The sequence below is a fragment of the Oenanthe melanoleuca genome, chromosome 20 (assembly GCF_029582105.1).
Source record: "Oenanthe melanoleuca isolate GR-GAL-2019-014 chromosome 20, OMel1.0, whole genome shotgun sequence".
NCBI classification, from domain to species: domain Eukaryota; kingdom Metazoa; phylum Chordata; class Aves; order Passeriformes; family Muscicapidae; genus Oenanthe; species Oenanthe melanoleuca.
The window spans coordinates 8,154,405-8,172,508 of record NC_079353.1 but is presented as its reverse complement, the minus strand read 5'-3'; the positions used below and the strand labels follow the sequence as shown (position 1 = coordinate 8,172,508).

General features: G+C 41.6%; 1 protein-coding gene across 1 annotated transcript; it reads left to right on the top strand.

Moving 5' to 3' along the window:
• Positions 1 to 944: 944 nt before the first annotated feature.
• LOC130261518 (protein-glutamine gamma-glutamyltransferase 6-like) lies at positions 945 to 13,731 on the top strand. The gene is made up of 13 exons (XM_056507827.1): positions 945 to 974; positions 2,967 to 3,156; positions 3,512 to 3,751; positions 4,291 to 4,409; positions 5,578 to 5,706; positions 6,926 to 7,103; positions 7,896 to 8,031; positions 8,388 to 8,491; positions 9,242 to 9,484; positions 10,032 to 10,358; positions 11,330 to 11,487; positions 13,143 to 13,276; positions 13,581 to 13,731. Exons 1-13 carry the CDS (start codon positions 945 to 947, stop codon positions 13,729 to 13,731), a joined length of 2,139 nt encoding a protein of 712 aa, XP_056363802.1.
• Positions 13,732 to 18,104: the final 4,373 nt, after the last annotated feature.

The window sequence follows — 18,104 nt, the reverse complement described above, 5'->3', positions numbered from 1 at the left end:
CAGACATTCCCTAGATTTACATAAGGATAATTGGATTCAAGATTGTGCAATTAAAGCAGTCATCAGTGGATGCTCACGTAGGGTATCACTACAAAAACAGTAGCTACCAACCACAGGTCACACCCAGCTTGTATAAACTCCAGCCAAGTCCAGTCCTGAGCCTTTCATTACTGGTGCTGGTGGAAGAGGATTTAGAATGTCCTTGCACACTTTTGTAACCGTAACCTGAGCTACGCACAAGTGTGGAAAAGAAGAAAGAATCCTTATGGCAGGTAAGTTCATCCAGCCTGATGGCTGCAGACATCCCTCCTCCAGTCCAGATGAGCAATAATTGCTGAGGAAACAAGATAAATTATATCTAGCTGCTCTCTCAGGAACTTTGCTTCTTTAGGTTAAGTGCATTTATTGGTTTTTCTACTAGAACTGATTTTCTTTTTTCTTTTATTTACATGGGTCTTGAACCTTTTTTTTTTTCCAGTAACAAAGAAAAGTAGCATAAGAAAATCTTTTTCTATCATATCAATTAGCTGCTCTATTCAGTGTTTTTGTAGCCATCTAATTAACTATTGGCTGGTGACTGGGGCATCAAACTGCTGCAGGGAAGTCCCAGGCTCTAAGATCAAATGAAGTCTGACCTCAGCCAGGTTACTTGGTGGCCTCTGGACTCCCAAGGGGGGCTTTGCCAGCTGAGTGCTGCTTGTCTGTCTGGGATTGCACTCACTGTGCTCACTCTCATGCTGACTGCAAAGATCTCAAGTTAGACACATGGAGCATGGAATACTCACACACATACCCTACAGTGTAGCCTAAACATGTTTTCCTGTTAGAGCTTCAGCTTTCAGTCATAGGTAAAGAGAAGCCTGTGTGCACCACAGTCAGCATCTTCAGCAGTGACCACAAGGCTTTTCCTTCTGAGCATGCTCCCAATGTCTGTCCATTACAGCATGGACACTCAAACAAATTTTTGGCCAATTGTACATTGATAGAATTATAGAAAATAACTTTTCCTTACAAGCACTGAAAGAAGAAGAAGAAATTATAATATTGAAATTGAAACTGTGAAGATTAAAACAAGGATAAATTTGAGATTCATGCAGACAAAAGACTGGCATCAAGCTTTGCTGTGCTCTTGCCCCATATACAAAACTTTTCTTTCTGATCCCCTGCACATATTCTCTAGAAATGCCTGTGTAGCCATGAACTTTGCAAGGCAAATCAAACTATTCATGCAGTAAATTGTTAGAGCAAACCAGTGCTAGCCACTGCCTGCCCTCTTTATCTTTCCTACTTCTGCTCAGTTCCCCTCTTCTGTTGGACATCTGGTGCCATTCCACTCTGACAGTCTTTAGCAGCACTGCTTTAACACCAGTGGCTCACTAACATCAAGCTCAGTTGCCATTATATCCTCCATGCACGACATTTTTATTTACAAATGTGCAAAATGCTCTCAGTTTCCTGCATCCCTGCACAGCTCAAAACACGTGGTGCTCTCTGCCCACAGAGCCTGGGCATTCAGGATACACATGGATAAAATGCAGCAGGGCAAACTGACTCCCTGACCCCAAGTGCCCTTCAGAAACACCTTTAAGTCACTCTTAAATTAAAGGACTTGATATTAGGAGTGATGCTTTCCATAGGTCCCTTTCAATTAAACATGTTTAAGCCAGGAAGATGAAGTGATGATGCAAGCGACACGCTTTCCAGGCATTTCACATCATGTGACTCAAACATCACACTCCTGCCAATGGAATTTTTGTCTCCAGGTGACACATTTGAAGCAAGACCCTCAACTGAAAACACTCACACATGCTTATGTACACAGACTACAGGAAAGTCTCTTGCTCCAGGCCTTCACTGCCTGGAAATGCATATTTCTTCCAGAAAGATGAAAAATTAGTATAATTATGCCTTTATCAAGCCTTCACAGAATATAACTCCATGCTGCAAATGCAGCAGAAAACTGAAATCTGACCCTCTCTATTATTACAGTAGAACCCTGTGGATTCTCTCAGACATGAGCCCCTTTCTTGGTTCAGTGAAATGATGGAAATGTTGCTTACAGCACCATTATTCTGCACAGGGTTAACAAGCTCTAGTCAGAGCAGGAGGTTTTGTTCACCTGAAACTCCTCTGGAATATGGTACTGCGAAAGGGCACTTTGCAAACACCTGTTTTCATAGGGGAATCTGTATTTTTCTGCTTTTTTTTGTTTGTTGTTTGGCAATTTTTTAATTTATCAAGGAAAGAGAAAGCTTGAAGCTTTTGTAATCTGAGCTTCAGTGCCCCATTTTCATAATTGGGCAACCTATCATGATACAATAGAACAACCCATAGCACTGCCTCGAGATATGCCACTCCTCTGCTTGCAATCTTTTTTCAACAGAGTGTGAAATAACACCCAGCTTCAAGCTACAAGGCTGTAAATTAATTTAGATACAAGATACGTGAGAAGATAACAAGCAAGTTCCACACTGAAGATACCAACCTCCTAGCCATCATCTGTCAGGCAGTGTTTCCAGAATCAGCCTTGCATTTCCTGATGAGAGTTTTAATAATTCTATCTGTAAATCTGGAAAACATAGTGGGAACTAGAAATCACCACAGAAAACAAGCAGGAACACAAGGAATAGAACAGTGTCTTCAGACTTTAACAAAGTCTTTCCTTAATACAAAAATTTTGATTTTTTTTTTGTTTTGTTTTTTTTTTTGTTTAAATCAAAGATAAATTCTCTGAATTTTGAATTTTTGAATGTTTTTTTCTCCTTCTGAAAGAACCCTACAGAAGAGGGTTCATCCCTTAGCTGTTTGTCTAACTCCCTGGCCCTTCTTCAATTTTTAATAACAATGGATTTTTCTTTTTTCCTATAGAACATAATGCCAGCTACATATAAATATAATAAAATTAGTACATTAGACACAATGAAAAGATGTGCAAGTCTGAAGGAAAATGTTTTTAATTAACATAGCTTTGTGTCTTTCTAGCCTTAAAAATAGGAAAAGTCAACTGGCAATCCAGACTAAATAAAGCTGCACACCACACCTCTGATTACAGCAGCACAGAAGTGATCTTGAGGAGAGGACAGCCCTTCAACATCTCTCTGAACCTCAAAACTACAGTGCAATCCTGGGACAACTTCACCTTTATTGCAAGCACAGGTAATCTCCCCATGGCAGTCATCTCATATCCAGGTTATTCCAGCTCCAAAATACTTGTGCCTTACAGGTCTTTATGGCCCATTCTTGAAACATTAAGCTTTGTCCTGTTTCACTCAGGATTCCTTGTCCTTTTAGGCTTAGGAGTTCTCATTTTAAAGTTTGATTTACACCTGAAGGCAAGAGGCAGTTAATAATTCAAAGGAAGGCAGGAGCCACCCTCATTCTAAAGCCAAGGCTGTATCTCTGCTCCTAAGGACGTGCACCACTGCACGTTATCCTCATGCTGGTCCCCAAACATAATTCACACCTACCTCTCACAAACCACCACCCCCAGTTCTTCCATTCCCTCTGGCAGGACCATCTCCAGCAGAATCCCAGCAGACCAAGGCCATATTTACCCTTTCTGAGGAGGGTGACAGTGGCTGGAGTGCAACCCAGGAGCCCAGTGAGCCTCGCTGCCTGAACTTCACCATCCTCAGCCCGGCCGATGCTGTCATCGGGCGGTACAAACTCCAGCTCCAGGTCCTTGCTGGGAACAAGGTCTCTTCCAAAGTCCTGGGCCAGTTTGTGCTACTCTTCAATCCCTGGTGTCCAGGTATGCTCTGCTGTATCACATCCTTCAAGTAGCTCATTGTCTCAGCCAGGAAATCTGGGTGTCACAGTAAAGTCTGTCTGACAGTCACAGCTACAGAAAGATGGTTTTTTGCTTAACATCAAAGGATCAAGTTTTTATCCCTTCCGCAGTGTTGCAAGGCATCAAAGACCCAGACTCCTGCTTGTAGGATGAGAAATGAAAGGCAGTAAATATTCCAAATGTTCATTCTAGAATTGCTTTTCCTCTGATTTTTTCCTCTGACTTTTTTCTCTGATTCTTTCATCTGATTCTTGCATTCGGTTGTAAAACAAGTAACATGTACCAGTAAGACACTGCACTTCCTGAAGGGACAGAAACAGTCAGTTCTCCTGAAAGGAATTTCATGCTTATTTTACTCCCCCTGTAAATGGTTACAGAGGTGTAGCAGAGAGTCCTAAGCATGAATGCATGGTAGTCTCACCTGATCCTTAGAATTGCCCTCTATTTGATTTTCAGCAAAACAATTTCCTTCCAGCCATCATGTCTCATTCTGCTTGTAGATGATGATGTCTACATGGCTGATGAAAAGGAGCGGCAGGAGTATGTTCTGAATGACAGTGGGATCATATTTCAGGGAGTGGAGAAAGATATTGAAGAAGAAGCTTGGAACTATGGACAGGTAAACAGCACCACCCCTTCCAGAACTTTGAAAATAAGAGTAGTGGGCAAATAGGCTCTTGAGCAGAAAAAAAATCCTTAGTGTAAGAGTTCAATATTCCTCACTCACTTAATATTTTCTTGCAGATATGTATCTCATTTATCATTACATTACACACAGCAGCATCAGCATCATTTCCCCTGTGTGGCGTGCTCATACAGAAATAAAATAAACAAAGCATAAATTTAGTTTTCTTTTGCCTATTACAAAAACTGGTAAAACTGTACTTGTTTTTTTGACCCTTGTAGAGAGCAAAGAAAGCCACTGGGTATTGCAAAGCCAGTGCATGTAAATATTTAAGCAATCTGTTCAGTAATGGAGCAGAAGACACTAAAAGGATACCTCAAATGTACTCAACTGAAACAACTCGTGTTGGAATTTTTGAAAATCAGTTTGGCCCTCCAAGTGTAAGTGCTGCAAACAAAGCTACAGTCCATCTCCAGTCATGTAGCCATCGTGCAAGTGCCCAGACCAGCCAGAACCATTCCTGGCCACTTCATGCCCTCCAACTGCACCAGCACTTGCAGACAGCAGTTCTATTAACCCTCCTGATCCCATGGATGCTTTTACACTGATAAATGAAGCAAGGGCAGAGTTCCTTTCTGTCTCAGAGGTCAAGGGATGGGGCCATCCTTTCCTGGCCACATCCATCCAGGCATTGGGGCATTCTCTGCACCCAAGCAGTGTCTCAGTGACCCTAACCGACAATAGTTATTTGTGTGGGTTTCCTTCAGTTGAGATCACCTGATATGAGGCAGAGGCAGCCCATGAGAATAAAGCTTTCATAATAGACAGGTGCCTGAAGGGGCAGGGCAGGATGTGGGAGGGTGTGACCCCTGCTGAGCCCAACCTGAAGTGGTCTTGTCTGTGCCACTAAACCACTTAATGTCCTCATGAATGCCAGTGGCCACAGCCCCTCACTGTGCTCACAGATGTCTTTAAAATGCTATGGAGAGTTGGCAGCTTAATGGTTATGTTTTCTTCTTGGCCTGATTTTCTTTCACAGTGCAAAAAACACCTCTATTCCCAAAATCTTCCTCCCATGCTCAGAGAAGGAAACTAGGTGGGGAGTTTATCCTTGGGTTTTCTTATGAAATTAGCCTGAATTTATTGCTTACTTTGATTTCAGTTTGAAGAGGACATCCTTGATATCTCTCTGGCTATTCTGGATCGGAACCTGAACCACCGTGAGGACCCAGCTGTGGATGTGTCCAAGCGGAACAGCCCTGTCTATGTCAGCAGGGTTATCAGCGCCATGGTAAAGGGATGCAGCCCTTACAGCTGGAAATGCGCCCGCCTACAAAACCACAACCCACACTCAAGCTTGAACATTAATTCCTCAATGTTTTATAGGTGTAACCAAGCAAAAAAACAGCTACAAAATACGTAAAATGGAGATTTATGCTTCTTCCCAAAAGTTTGCTCATGACTGAAGGAATGTTTCCAAGAACTTTTGAGGAACATCGAATCTCAGATGTATTTTCCTAACAGATTTTCAGCCCATCTTTTAACTAATTTGGAAAGCCTTTGTCTATTCTGAAATTACTTGTTAAGTTTTTCAAACACCAAGAGAAGTGTGAAATATTTTGGAAAACCAGTGCTGGCTCAGCTGCATTTAATGTCTGAATTTAGCATTCTTTACTTAGGAGATATTTGCTCAGCAAAGATTTTACCATTTCCTGCAACAAATAGGTACAGCTTCTAAGCAAACACCTATCCTTACAAACACATAAATGCACAACTGGGCAGCTGAAAAGTTTTTGATTTTATAAATAATAACATGCCTCACCACATTCCTTAGCTTAGGTTCCTCCTTTATAGCTGTGATATTTTTCAGTCTTTTGAACAGCACTCACTTTAGGCATTCTCAGCTTCAACATAAAGTAAATAACTCTACTCAGGTGTACAAAATTACTATAAATACAAATAATTAAGGAAAAAAAACCAAAAAAACCTTACTGCATCCTGTACTACCACACTTGATACTTAACCTGGATTGGTAAATGTTACAATGGATGTGCACAAATATATGCAGCCACATCTAACAAGTTTGGGCAAGCTCTAAGTACTGTCTGTGCATTTGCAACAAATGCACATTCAGAAATAGATGGATTTCTCAAGGCTTCCATAAATCACTTGAGAATGTGAAGCAGCATGAATGCACAGTCTAGCAGAGTAATGACATACAAGGAGGTGTGATCAATAGATAAAACAGAGAAAATGTAAACAGGTATCAGTCAGTACATTTGGGACCACTTGTACTGAAAACAAGGCAGTTTTGAATCACCAGATTCTACAATCTGATCAGAGCTTGGTCCTGCTGTGGCCTTTGAGCAGACAAAATTCTAAGATTCAAATATTCTGTCCCACCACCCAGTGAGTTAGAACAGTGCTACCCACACAGGGTCACTTCTAACTATCTCCCTCTCTCTTCTCCTGTAAATACTTCAATTCTCTCATGAGAAGGACTCTTTCAGGTGAACAGCAACGATGAAAAGGGAGTGGTGGAAGGGAAGTGGAGCGGGAAGTTCCGCTCGGGAACAAACCCCCTGCGCTGGAGCGGCAGCGTGTCCATCCTTCGGAAGTGGTACCGGGCCCGGTACCGGCCCGTCCGCTACGGCCAGTGCTGGGTCTTTGCAGGAGTCACGTGCACAGGTACACGGGGACATGGAAATGACACCACAGAGACAGCTCACCACCAGTTCTGAGCCTGAACTTTGGGGCAATTCTGTTGAAGCTGTTTCAGTTTTGACAGGGAGAGTGAAGAATGCCTGCTCTCCATGTATGAAGGGTTAATCCTTCAGTTTACAGGTTGTAATAACACATGCCAGCTTTGTGAGCAATCAAACAAAAACCAAAGGGGTTTTCCACGCTGGGCTGGTGAAAAGAGTAAGCTTTCCTGTTCCACAGCTAGGAGTCAAAGAAAGCCAGGACTCTTCTGTCTCCTCACACTGCCAGTTTTCTACTGCTGTATCCTACCTGCTGGTGACACAACAGCAAGTCAGTTCTGAAGACCTGTAAATGGAGTTGCAAGTCAGGAAAGTAATTTCATCCTAGCAGTGTCCAGTAAGAGCTGCTCTGAGACACAAGAACCTCTTTAGGGAAAATACAAAGAAAAATTGAGATGTGTATCTCTGTAAGTGGTAAAAGAAAGAAGGAACAAACAGAAAATGGGGAAGAAAACAGGATGAAGAATCACAGATTAAAGAGAATGGGTGAACCAAACTCTTTTTAAAAAGAACATGACAGCTAAGAATGTCATGTCAGTGGAAGTGCCTTTTAAGCAATTTTGCACAATGACTGTGACTTGCATCATAGCTGGAGGGAAATTTCTGAGGGCTTGTTTCACCAATGAAAACATAACTAAACTGTCTGACCAAGAAAAAAACACTTTCTAAATGTCTGCAAAATAGGTTTACAGAGCTATTATGGTATTCTGTATTGCAGTACTGAGATGCTTGGGAATACCTACTCGTGTTATTACAAACTTCAACTCTGCCCATGACAAGAACCTAAATCTGAGTATTGATAAGTACATTGATGTGTCTGGAAACAACCTGCACTTGAGTGAAGACAGTGTGTGGTAAATATACATATTTCTTTAATATTTCTTCCTTTATATTCCCCACTGGCTCCTGAAAAACCACCCCAACCCCATGCTCCCAGTGACATAAAACTCAACACCAGACCTTTGGTTTTTATTTTTGGGAATATCCAATATTGAATTATTGACTTTGAAATGAATTATTTTCCTTTTAACATTTCTTTTTCATAACATCCCAACATTTCTCAGAGGTATAACACAAAAAGCTGGCAAAAAAAAGGGGAGTGTAAGGAGCACAGCAGCTGCTCTCTCCACAGAGGAGTTTTCATTCACTCAATTAGGATTATTTCTTGCATTTTACAAATCAGATATTCTGCATTCTACCTCGCTTACAGGAATTTCCATGTCTGGAATGAAAGCTGGTTCATTAGAAGAGACCTCGGCTCTTTTTATGATGGATGGCAGGTTCTGGATGCAACGCCCCAGGAAAAGAGCAAAGGTACCAATGTTGTAAATATAAAAAATCTGTAGACAGTGTTACTCCTAAAAATTGCCAGGGAAATTTCAGGACAATTCCCTCCTTTACATTCCCTGTAGATGTAGCATTAATTTGGGTGCACAAGAAAAACAATATCCAGATCAATCTCCAGTAGGGAGCTTTTCTGTCAGCCTCTAGATTGCTGACCAGCATAACAATTCTTCCTTTTTAAATTTCAATTCTCTGCTTCCACAAAAGCCAGCACACCTTAAGTTCACTTATCTCACCCTTGCTTGTCCTAGCTCCTCACATCACACAGTTCTTTTCCTCACTACCAGGTTTAACAAATTCAGTTTCCTGGTTCTTCTCAATGCACACCCAGCACTGTTGATCCCCATCTCTTAAGTCTGACTGTACTTCTGACTCGGCTCACATCCCTCACATCCTCTCCTTTCACCTGACAGCTCTGCATGCAGCTTTGCAGCCTTTGGTGGGTAACAATGTTTCTCATCTCTCCCTACCAGCCTCCTCTGCAGCCCCACCTTTTGACAGAAAATGGAATCTCTGGACATGCTGTTTCCACATTACACAGACATAAAAACAGTGTACTTGACCCAAATGTGTCTTTGGAGTGGCTGCCTCTCCCTCTTGCTGTCAGTATGAGGATTTATATTTGTTTTATTTCTCCCAAATGTCTTTGCAGTGAGTGCCTCTCCCTCCTGCTGTCAGCATGAGGATTTATGTTGCTCAACTTCTCCCTCTCTAATACAGGCATCTATCAGTGTGGTCCTGCCTCCACCAGAGCCATTAAAGAAGGGGATGTGAACCTGGATTATGACAGCCCATTTGTGTTTGCAGCAGTGAATGCTGACTGTGTTACTTGGATTCGCTATAGCAAGAAAAGAAAAGAGAGAGTTTATTCTGATACCAGGAAGATTGGAAAATTTATTAGCACCAAAGCAGTGGGCACCAACTCCCGTGTGGATGTCACTGCTAATTACAAATATCCAGAAGGTAAATTCTTTATTACAGTAGTTTTGCCACAGATGATCAGATGTGAAAAGAATTAAGAATTTGTTGGACTAAGCAGCAACTTAATTTCTTTACTTCTAGAGCCAAGTAATTGTGAATTTTCAGTCTTAGGGCTCCTTATCTACTGACATTGATTTAATTGAAACAATAGCCAATCTGGAGAGCTGTTTGGGGAAGATTTCTGCAAAAGGGTTTTTTTACCCTTCTCAGTTTCAGAGGAGATGGCAACTGCCCCACCTTACGCAGCACTGATCTCTCCCAGAATTACCTTTCTACTGCCCACAGCTTCTAAGAGGTGCCCATGAACATCCACCTGGAGCTGATGGGCAGGTTTTACTTTCCAGCCTTCATGGCCATGTACATTCATTTGCTTTTGTGCCAAAATTCACATTAAGGTTAGACCTCACTTTCTCCTCTTGAGTATCTTTGCCCTTCTCAGCTTCCCTAAATTTCTGAGATCAGCCATAGCCCCACTGCACTACATCCAGTACATGCACAAGATCTCTGACCATGGTATGTTCCAATGCAGGATCCTTGAAAGAAAGGCAGGTGTACAAGAAAGCACTGAAGCTGCTTGGTGTGAGAAGACCAGGAAAAAGAAGCAAAATTCCAAGACCCAGAAGACGATTTTCAAGGGCACAGCCTGCACAAACCCCTAGCATCTCAGGGAAGCTGCTCCTTGATGCATCTCCCGTGATTGGCCAGGACATCCCCCTTACCTTGACACTCAGAAACTTGATCTCAGATTTTAAGACCATAAAGGTTAAACTGAAGGCTTCAGCCATTCTCTACACTAGAAAACCCAAGGCAGAGATTTTGCAGTTGCATAGGTCTATTAATCTTGGATCTGAAGAAGGTAATTTTAATTTTATTACAGCTTTTATTACTGGACAAGGCATAGTTTTGGGTTGTGGTCAGATCACATGGAAATAAAGAATGTCTCAAGAAGAGTGGGACCTGTAAACAGTTGGAAGTCAAGGCTGTTCAGGGAAGAAAACCCCACACATATTTGCCCTTTCTTAAGCATTTGCTCTTGGGCACTAGCAAAAAGGAGACTGAGCAGGGTGATCTTTTGTCTAACCCAGCACAGCCACACTTGGAGCTGTATTATAGCATTTTTTGCTAAGAGAGAACAACTAAGAGACATACACTGGAGATCAGTGAGATGCTAGCTCCCCATAACCAAAGCATAAAGTCAGATTAAAGGGGGAAAGACAAGCCTACACTTCCACAGCAGCACACCAGCAGCCACCAACTGCAGGAGAGCTGTGACCCTGCAGAGAATGGTCTCTGCCCTGCTTTTATAGGGACAGAGCTGAAAAATGAGATGAGATGAGCACAGATGAACTGAGCTACATAACATCTTAGAACTCATTCCACAGTTCCAGCAGTAGAACTCTTTGTCTCACTATACTGAGTTCCACTGCCCTCCTCACTGGCACAGAGACTCTGATTGTGCAAGGCAGAGGCTGAACAGCTGCATCTGCAAGGGCTTTTAAACCAACCAACCAACCTTCTGACCTCTGCCCTCTTTGCAAGGAAGGAGCAACAAATCCCAGCCTCAGATAAATGAAAAAAGCATCAGCCAGTATTGCCTCATACATCCATCCTCAGATCTGTCCAGGCACCAAACTGTACCTGATGATTTAGTGTTTTATGTAAATGTAAGTCACCCATGAGCATCATTCTTTCCTGTTGGTGTCAACATCCATAAATGTGCAGCCCCAGGGTGATAAGAGTATTGCTCCTTAAAACACAGGTATCTAACAGATAGCTGGTACTCAGAAAAAAGAAAAGAGGGAAAATTTGTTTCTGTTTTCATTCCAGTGAAAGAGTTTTCTTTCAAGATATCCTACTCCCAGTACAAAAACTCTCTGATGGATGACAGGAAGATCCTAGTGACTGCCGTGTGCCAAACCAAACGGGGAGCCTCTCTTCTAGTTGAGAAGGATATTGTACTCCAGGATCCTTTTCTCACCATCAAGGTAAAAGCCAGTCCTTTCTGTGACCCTTGAGAGATGTGCTGAGAACAGCAACTAGAATTCCTACTCCATCTATTCCTCATGGGAAGGAGTATGGGAAGTGAAATCATGTCTGAGGGTGATTGGAACTTATGATAGTAATAGGCTGTATGATAGAAATGAAATTAAATACACTAAAAAAACCCAAATCTTTCCATGGTATAGCTGTGCTGGGATATTCTTGCCAGTGCTTGTTAACGTGGCACTGATAAAGTTCTCGGTGTTACAACAGTTACAAGGTAAGTTTACCTGAGGAGGGACAGGCAGAATACAGACAAACAAAGAAATCTCATCCATATTTAGACCTCCCCTTTTGTTAGAAAAGTCTGTTCAATATCTTCAATATTTAGGAAGACTGACTTTTACCAAATACACCTTCACTGACCAGCTGATAATGCCTGGGGCTGTGGGTCTCTCTATTACCAGTATTCAAAGGAAGTTCTTTAACTGTATCACAATAAGTGTCACTTTTCACCTTCTGCAACACTTCCCAAGTGATTAATTAGAACTGGAGGCTTTCTCCTTTTTCCACTTTTAACTGACTCTTGTCAAATGTTGTACATTGAATAAAAAGCAGTTCTTCGTATAAAGGAAAGATCCTGCACTGTGCTTGCCCAGGGACAGTCCTGGCTTTGCATGACCCATCACATCCACATAAACGAGCTGAACTGGTTTTGGATAGCAGATGTGAATGCTGTATAACACACTGGGATCAAATGCTATCTGTTCATCTTACTGTAAATAACACAGAGGGAGTATGGTAATGTGCAGAGTCCTTCAGGGCCTCCAGACTAGATTAGCTGTCCCAAACCACTCTGTCAGCAGCATACAAGAAAAGCAAGGTCACACACAGGAGTAAAAAGTGTGCTTTTTTGCAGGTCTAGCAATTTCTGAATACTAGGTTCTAGAGGGACTTTGTAAAAGTCTTTGTGCTGTACCATGCAAATAACAGAGTCAGTTTATGTAGGGCAGGCACCTAGATTAAATTACTTCAATTCAGTGATCAAGAAGCATTTATGTTTCTGTTGATTGAAACTTCCCTATAAATATGGAGACAGTAATAGAGAAATGCAATTGGATTGATGGACTTCTCAGTTATGTTAACTAATATTACATGATTTACAAATATATACCAGATATATAAATTCCACATTATCTCAGCCAAAATAAGGTAATGAATATGTTTACTTTCTAATTTGCATTCTTTTCCCTGAGACACCACAATTCACCTCTGTCTCACACCTCCCATGTTCTCCAATCCCAAACCTTTCATTTAGCCTAGTTAAAGCTAATTTAAGGTGCCTCCAGTAGTTAACCATATGTGCCAATACTTGTGTTCTCATTCTGTTCTCACTGCTGAGTATCATACACTGTGCTATACATGAAACCATGCACTGAACTAGTTTATAAAGGGACTAAATGGTAAATTCTACAGCAGTTTGCTGATTCTTAGCCACACTGGATAGCTCACTCAAGGCTGAACACTTGTTGCTCAAAACTATGTACATAAACTAATTCCTGACTCTTTCCTGCCCAGGTTATCATGAAATGAAAGGAGAAAAGCATTAGGAAGGCACGAGACTGATGCTGGGGCTGAGCAGAATGTTTTCTCTCTGTAGGTCCTCGGTCCAGCTGTGGTACACAAGCCTGTCAATGTGGAGGTGACATTTACCAACCCTCTGTCTGATGAGGTGACAGACTGTGTCCTGAGAGCTGAAGGCAGTGGCCTGCTCAAAGAGCAGCTCCGAATCCAGTACGTAAATGCTTCTGGCTGGTAACTTGTTCCTTTGGTGGGAGGTCTGGAGGACCAGTGGGTTTTTTAAAAAGGTTCTGTCAACCTCATGACTTTTATTTACACCAGCCTTGGACAAAATGCCACCATGCCAGTACTCTCCATACAGAAGATGGAGTTTTTTGCGCATCTTTTGCCAAGGTTTGAATTACAGAATGCTCAGGGAGTGGGGAGATGGCATACAGTCTTAAATTTGGGTACTCAGAAGAATACATAGCAAGAATTTTTCAGCTGCTTTAACTCACAAAAGCATTCTCTCTTTTAGCGTGGAAAGAATGGCCCCAACGGAGACTTCAACAGTGGAATTTGAAATCATTCCCTACAGGAGTGGCACCAGGCAGCTTCAGGTGGACTTGGTTTGCACCCACTTTTCAGACATTAAGGGATTTGTTATGCTTCATGTGGCTCCTGCTTAGTGATATAACCTGTACAAAGTTCAGTTTTGCCTGTTTATGAGGCTGTGTTCATGCATTCTTATGATTGGAAGCACAGAAATGCAGATTACTCAGCCAAAATAAAGTGGTGTAATATGAACAGGAACTAATAAAAATGTACCACAGACTACACTGTAAAGACAGTGTCACCTTTCTCATTCTCTAGGCTGTTTTATGGGCCTTCACACATACAATTACTAGTGGGAATCATTATATAATTTAACTTCAAGGAGAGGATCAAGTGTGATGGTTTGCAGCATTAGGGCCTGTAGCAATAATAGCTGCTGGATTTCCAGGGAGCATAATTTAAAATCACTGGCTTTATAAGCTTCATGGAATGCAGTGTAATTATCACAGAATAATAAAATGGTTTGAGTTGGAAAGAATCTTAAAGCTCATCTTGTTTCAGCTGCCTGTCATGGTCAGGGACACCTACCACTACCCCAGAACCCCATCCTTGACCCTTGGACACTTCTAGGGTTGGGGCAGACAACTTCTCTGGGCAGCCTGTGCCAGGGCCCCCTCAACCTCACAGGGAAGAATTTCTTCCTAATATCCAACCTAAACCTACCCTCCTCCAGCTTAAGGCCAGTCCCTTGTGTCCGAAAAGTCCCTCTCCAGCCTCCTTGAAAGCCCCTTATAGGCACTGGAAGGGGCTATAAGGTGTCCCTGAAACCTCCTCTTCTCCAGACTTATATCCACTAAAATGTTTTATTCAGTAATAGCCAAAGTGCAATCCAAGTAGCTGACATAATTAAATTCTAGAATTAAATTTGTCATTTAATCTTATTGCTAGAAGGAAAATACAGCAATAAGATATGGCAGTGCCACAACAGAACTCTTTTCTTCTGACTGGAAAAATAAGAAGCTACAAAAAAGTAGAAAAGCAGAAAAGAAGGACATCAGAAATATGTACGAAAATTCACAAGTAACAGTCACTCATCCTCATCCCACAAAGCTGCTTAGAGCAGATCATCATTCATGAGGGAGGCATTGTGCCGCCCATATCTAAATCCTAATGTGTCCATTCACTTCTTGGAAAGTTAACAAGCCAACATAGCAAAGATCTGAATGTTCCTAAGAAACAATTGGATTTTTCCTCCTGACAGACAGTACTTTCCAGCAATGCAGGACCAGCTTCCCCCAGTAAGATTGTCCCATGCACACAAACTGACCCTGTGACACAGATTAAACCGAGGACTCATTTAAATATTTCTTTGATTTAAAGCCAACAAAATCTTAAAAACATGTAAAGTCCTATTTTATTACGTCAATTACAATATTTTGCCACCCACACATATACTTACAGTGGATGTGGAAGCTTGGTAAAACTAGTCAGCCCAGAGAGACTGGAATGAAGGTTAAAAGGGACACACACACACACACACAGGAATTCAGATTTCTCCAGGCAAAGGAGAGGGGAATAGGAAGCTTTGCACCTATCAATTAAGTCTTGCAGGATCTTGGAAAGTCAGTGTATACGATCCTCCACTGGCCTCAGAAAAAGCCTTGAGGTAGTGATGGTATTTCAGAAAATCTCATTAAAACTTGCAAGAATGCAGACCGACATTACTTTTAACACACAGTACAGCCAAAACATTCAAATTCCTCTAGTGTTCCTTCTTAAATACAATCCAGGCAATTATTTGAAACAGTGTTTGTCACACAAGCTTGGAATGACCTCATCCTAATTAACTACCTGTAAAGGAAGCCTGCAGTTCAAAGGGAACCCAGCGCTGTAGGGCCCGTGCCAAGTTCCAAGCTTTGCAACACTCGCTGGGTTTTCACAGTGTCAGCATTTTCATCTGCCCTCAGCAACCACACCCAGCTCAGTTTGAGTGTGAAAATGCAGATCTGGCCAGTGCCATGCAGGAGAAACACATTCTTCCTGCACGAGAAGTGAGACAACTGTTCAATTACACTAATGATTATTACAGAGAAAAACATGTAAGTGCCCGAGGAAGGATTTAAATTGCTTTTGTCAAACCTACAATCTTTACACAGCCTTTGGTCAAAAGGCAGTGGGAGTCGGTGGAGTAAAATATGGCTAATGGTATTAATCAGTATTTTTCTTTATAAATATGCAGTTTAAATAAGAGCATGCCCAAGAGGCTGACCCATCCAGCCCTCATTCCAGTCTGATCACTCCAAAAAAATCCAATGAGCACTTGCTGATATGACACATTCATACCCTGAATTGGTCTTGAAACACACTGAAATCAGCCTTCAGGGTGGTGAATGTTTCTCCCCATCATTCTAAGTTTCTCAATTCGGATTAAAAAAAAAAAAAAAAAAAAAAAAGTCAACCAGAAATAGCCAAAGTTGCTGGTTTCAAATCACATTGTTCTGCCACCAAAGCCTCACTGCTTTACCTCTTGGTCTGTCACTATCCTGTACTGAATGTGGAGGGCATTGCCCATTGTAAAAGACAAAACCAAAGGCACAGTGTAAGCATTTCCTGTTGCAAAAAAAAGAAATTCCCCTCAAAATGAAAATTCTTATCTAATTCATGAGTATGCCACACCAAAGCTGGAAATGCAGACACAATAAAAGGGTGTAGGTAATTTTTGATCACTATATTCAGAGACAGACACAGCTATTAAAGATGCTCACAAAACAGTTTAAGCTTCTATTTTTAAAGGTAATAAAGTTCTTATGGATTTATGTTTGGATCTGTAAAACAAGTATCCCTACACACCATAAGATAATAAAGTAATATCCAGGCAGAATAGACACTTTCAAGGATCTTATGGAACACTTTTCCTCAAGATTTCTAGGAGCGTCTTAGGGATGTAGTGGATAGTGAAGTGACAAAACCAACTAAGTTAAACAAAGGCAGGTGCTGGATTCTGCACCTGGGACAGGATGTAAGTACAGCCTGGGGACAGGGGGCCCATTCTCACCAGATAGAATGCCAGTACAAACACTTGAGTACTACATGCAGAAGTCTATTTTGTGTGTTAACCTTCCCCATGGGTTTTTTTAGCCCATTTCAGCATCATGAAAGACAGAAAGGGAAGAAAAGTAGGTCTCTTCTCAGAGTTGAAGTGCATCCTATGCAGGAAATCCTACTTGCAGTTGCCAATTTGACCAAGAGATGGTACTGTGTGTATACACAGTCATTACAAGGCAGTGATGATGGGATAAATACCTCCTTGTATCTAAACCACTCTGATTTACAGGTTCAAAACTCATACTGCAAAGGTGCATTTAAGAACATTGATCATGCCAAGAAAGTCGGAAGTTTGAGCACAATCAGTTGGTTTACAATTTGCTCAGACTGATGAGCACAAATCAGTCATCACATACTGTGTTTAGTTTAGTTAGTTAGTTATGTAAAAAACAAGTTCAAGACAAATACAAAAATAACATATAATTGACACTGAAAAATGTATGCTGACAAATAGAATTTTCTGGAAGATTTCCCCAGTGTTCTTATACTTAGTGCTCCCAATTTCTGCAAATCTCATGACCTCCAGGCTTTGTAATAAAAGTCAGAGCAGTCAAGGCAGGAGCCTGCCCTTACCACAAAGAAGGGAACGATATCCTGGGGTGCCTTAGGTAAAGAATTGCCAACAGGTCAAGGGAGGTGATTCCTGCCTTTCTGCAGCACTGCTGAGGCCATACCTGGAGTGCTGTGCACAGAGCTGGGCTCATCACTACAAGGGATGAGCATCAGCTCTTGGTGACCCTGATTGAGCAGGAGCTTGGAGAAAATGACATCTGAGGTCCCTTCCAAACTCAACCACTCTGCAATTATTCTGTGAAAGCGAATCTATGCAATTAAGGCTATGCTGTAAAAACCTAAAACTAAAGAGAGTTTGTTTCTAGCTTTAATGCATATAAGCAAACAATTATGAAGTTTAATATAGAAATACTAAGAATGTATTTAGTCCAAGTCTCCAGTGCAATACTTTTAAACAATATCCATTCAGCTAAAAAATTTTAGTTGCTTCTTTTAACATATTTTTTTCATTTTTAAGTGGCTTCACTTTTCTGAGTTAGGCACAAGAGCAATGGATGTACTGACTATATTTTTTAACTCCTTGAAGGGTTTAGGATCTAAGTAGCTTGGAGTCAATGTTGGAGAGCAGCTCTCCAACACTTCCATTGGAAGTGCACTCTCTGCATTGTTTAGAGCCATATTAATATTTGCATTTCCTACTCAGGGGTCTTCAGTGCACAGCTCTTTGAAGGAATTGTCAGTGGCTGTCTCTAAATGCTTCACATCTGCTGTGGAACTTCACCTCATCTGTAGCCTGTCTTCAGTGTGGTCTGAGAGATAAAAGAGTCCCCAACATCTGCACACCAGATAAGCTGGAAAGGTGGCAACACCACGTCCCACCCCATGCAAA

Bases quoted from the DNA above. Each gene is read 5' to 3' on its own strand.
- LOC130261518 (XM_056507827.1), top strand. From the start codon at position 945: ATGGACACTCAAACAAATTTTTGGCCAATT. The intron at 8,492-9,241 runs GTACCAATGTTG...TCTCTAATACAG, and splicing joins GCCCCAGGAAAAGAGCAAAG to GCATCTATCAGTGTGGTCCT. The intron at 13,277-13,580 runs GTACGTAAATGC...TCTCTCTTTTAG, and splicing joins AAAGAGCAGCTCCGAATCCA to CGTGGAAAGAATGGCCCCAA.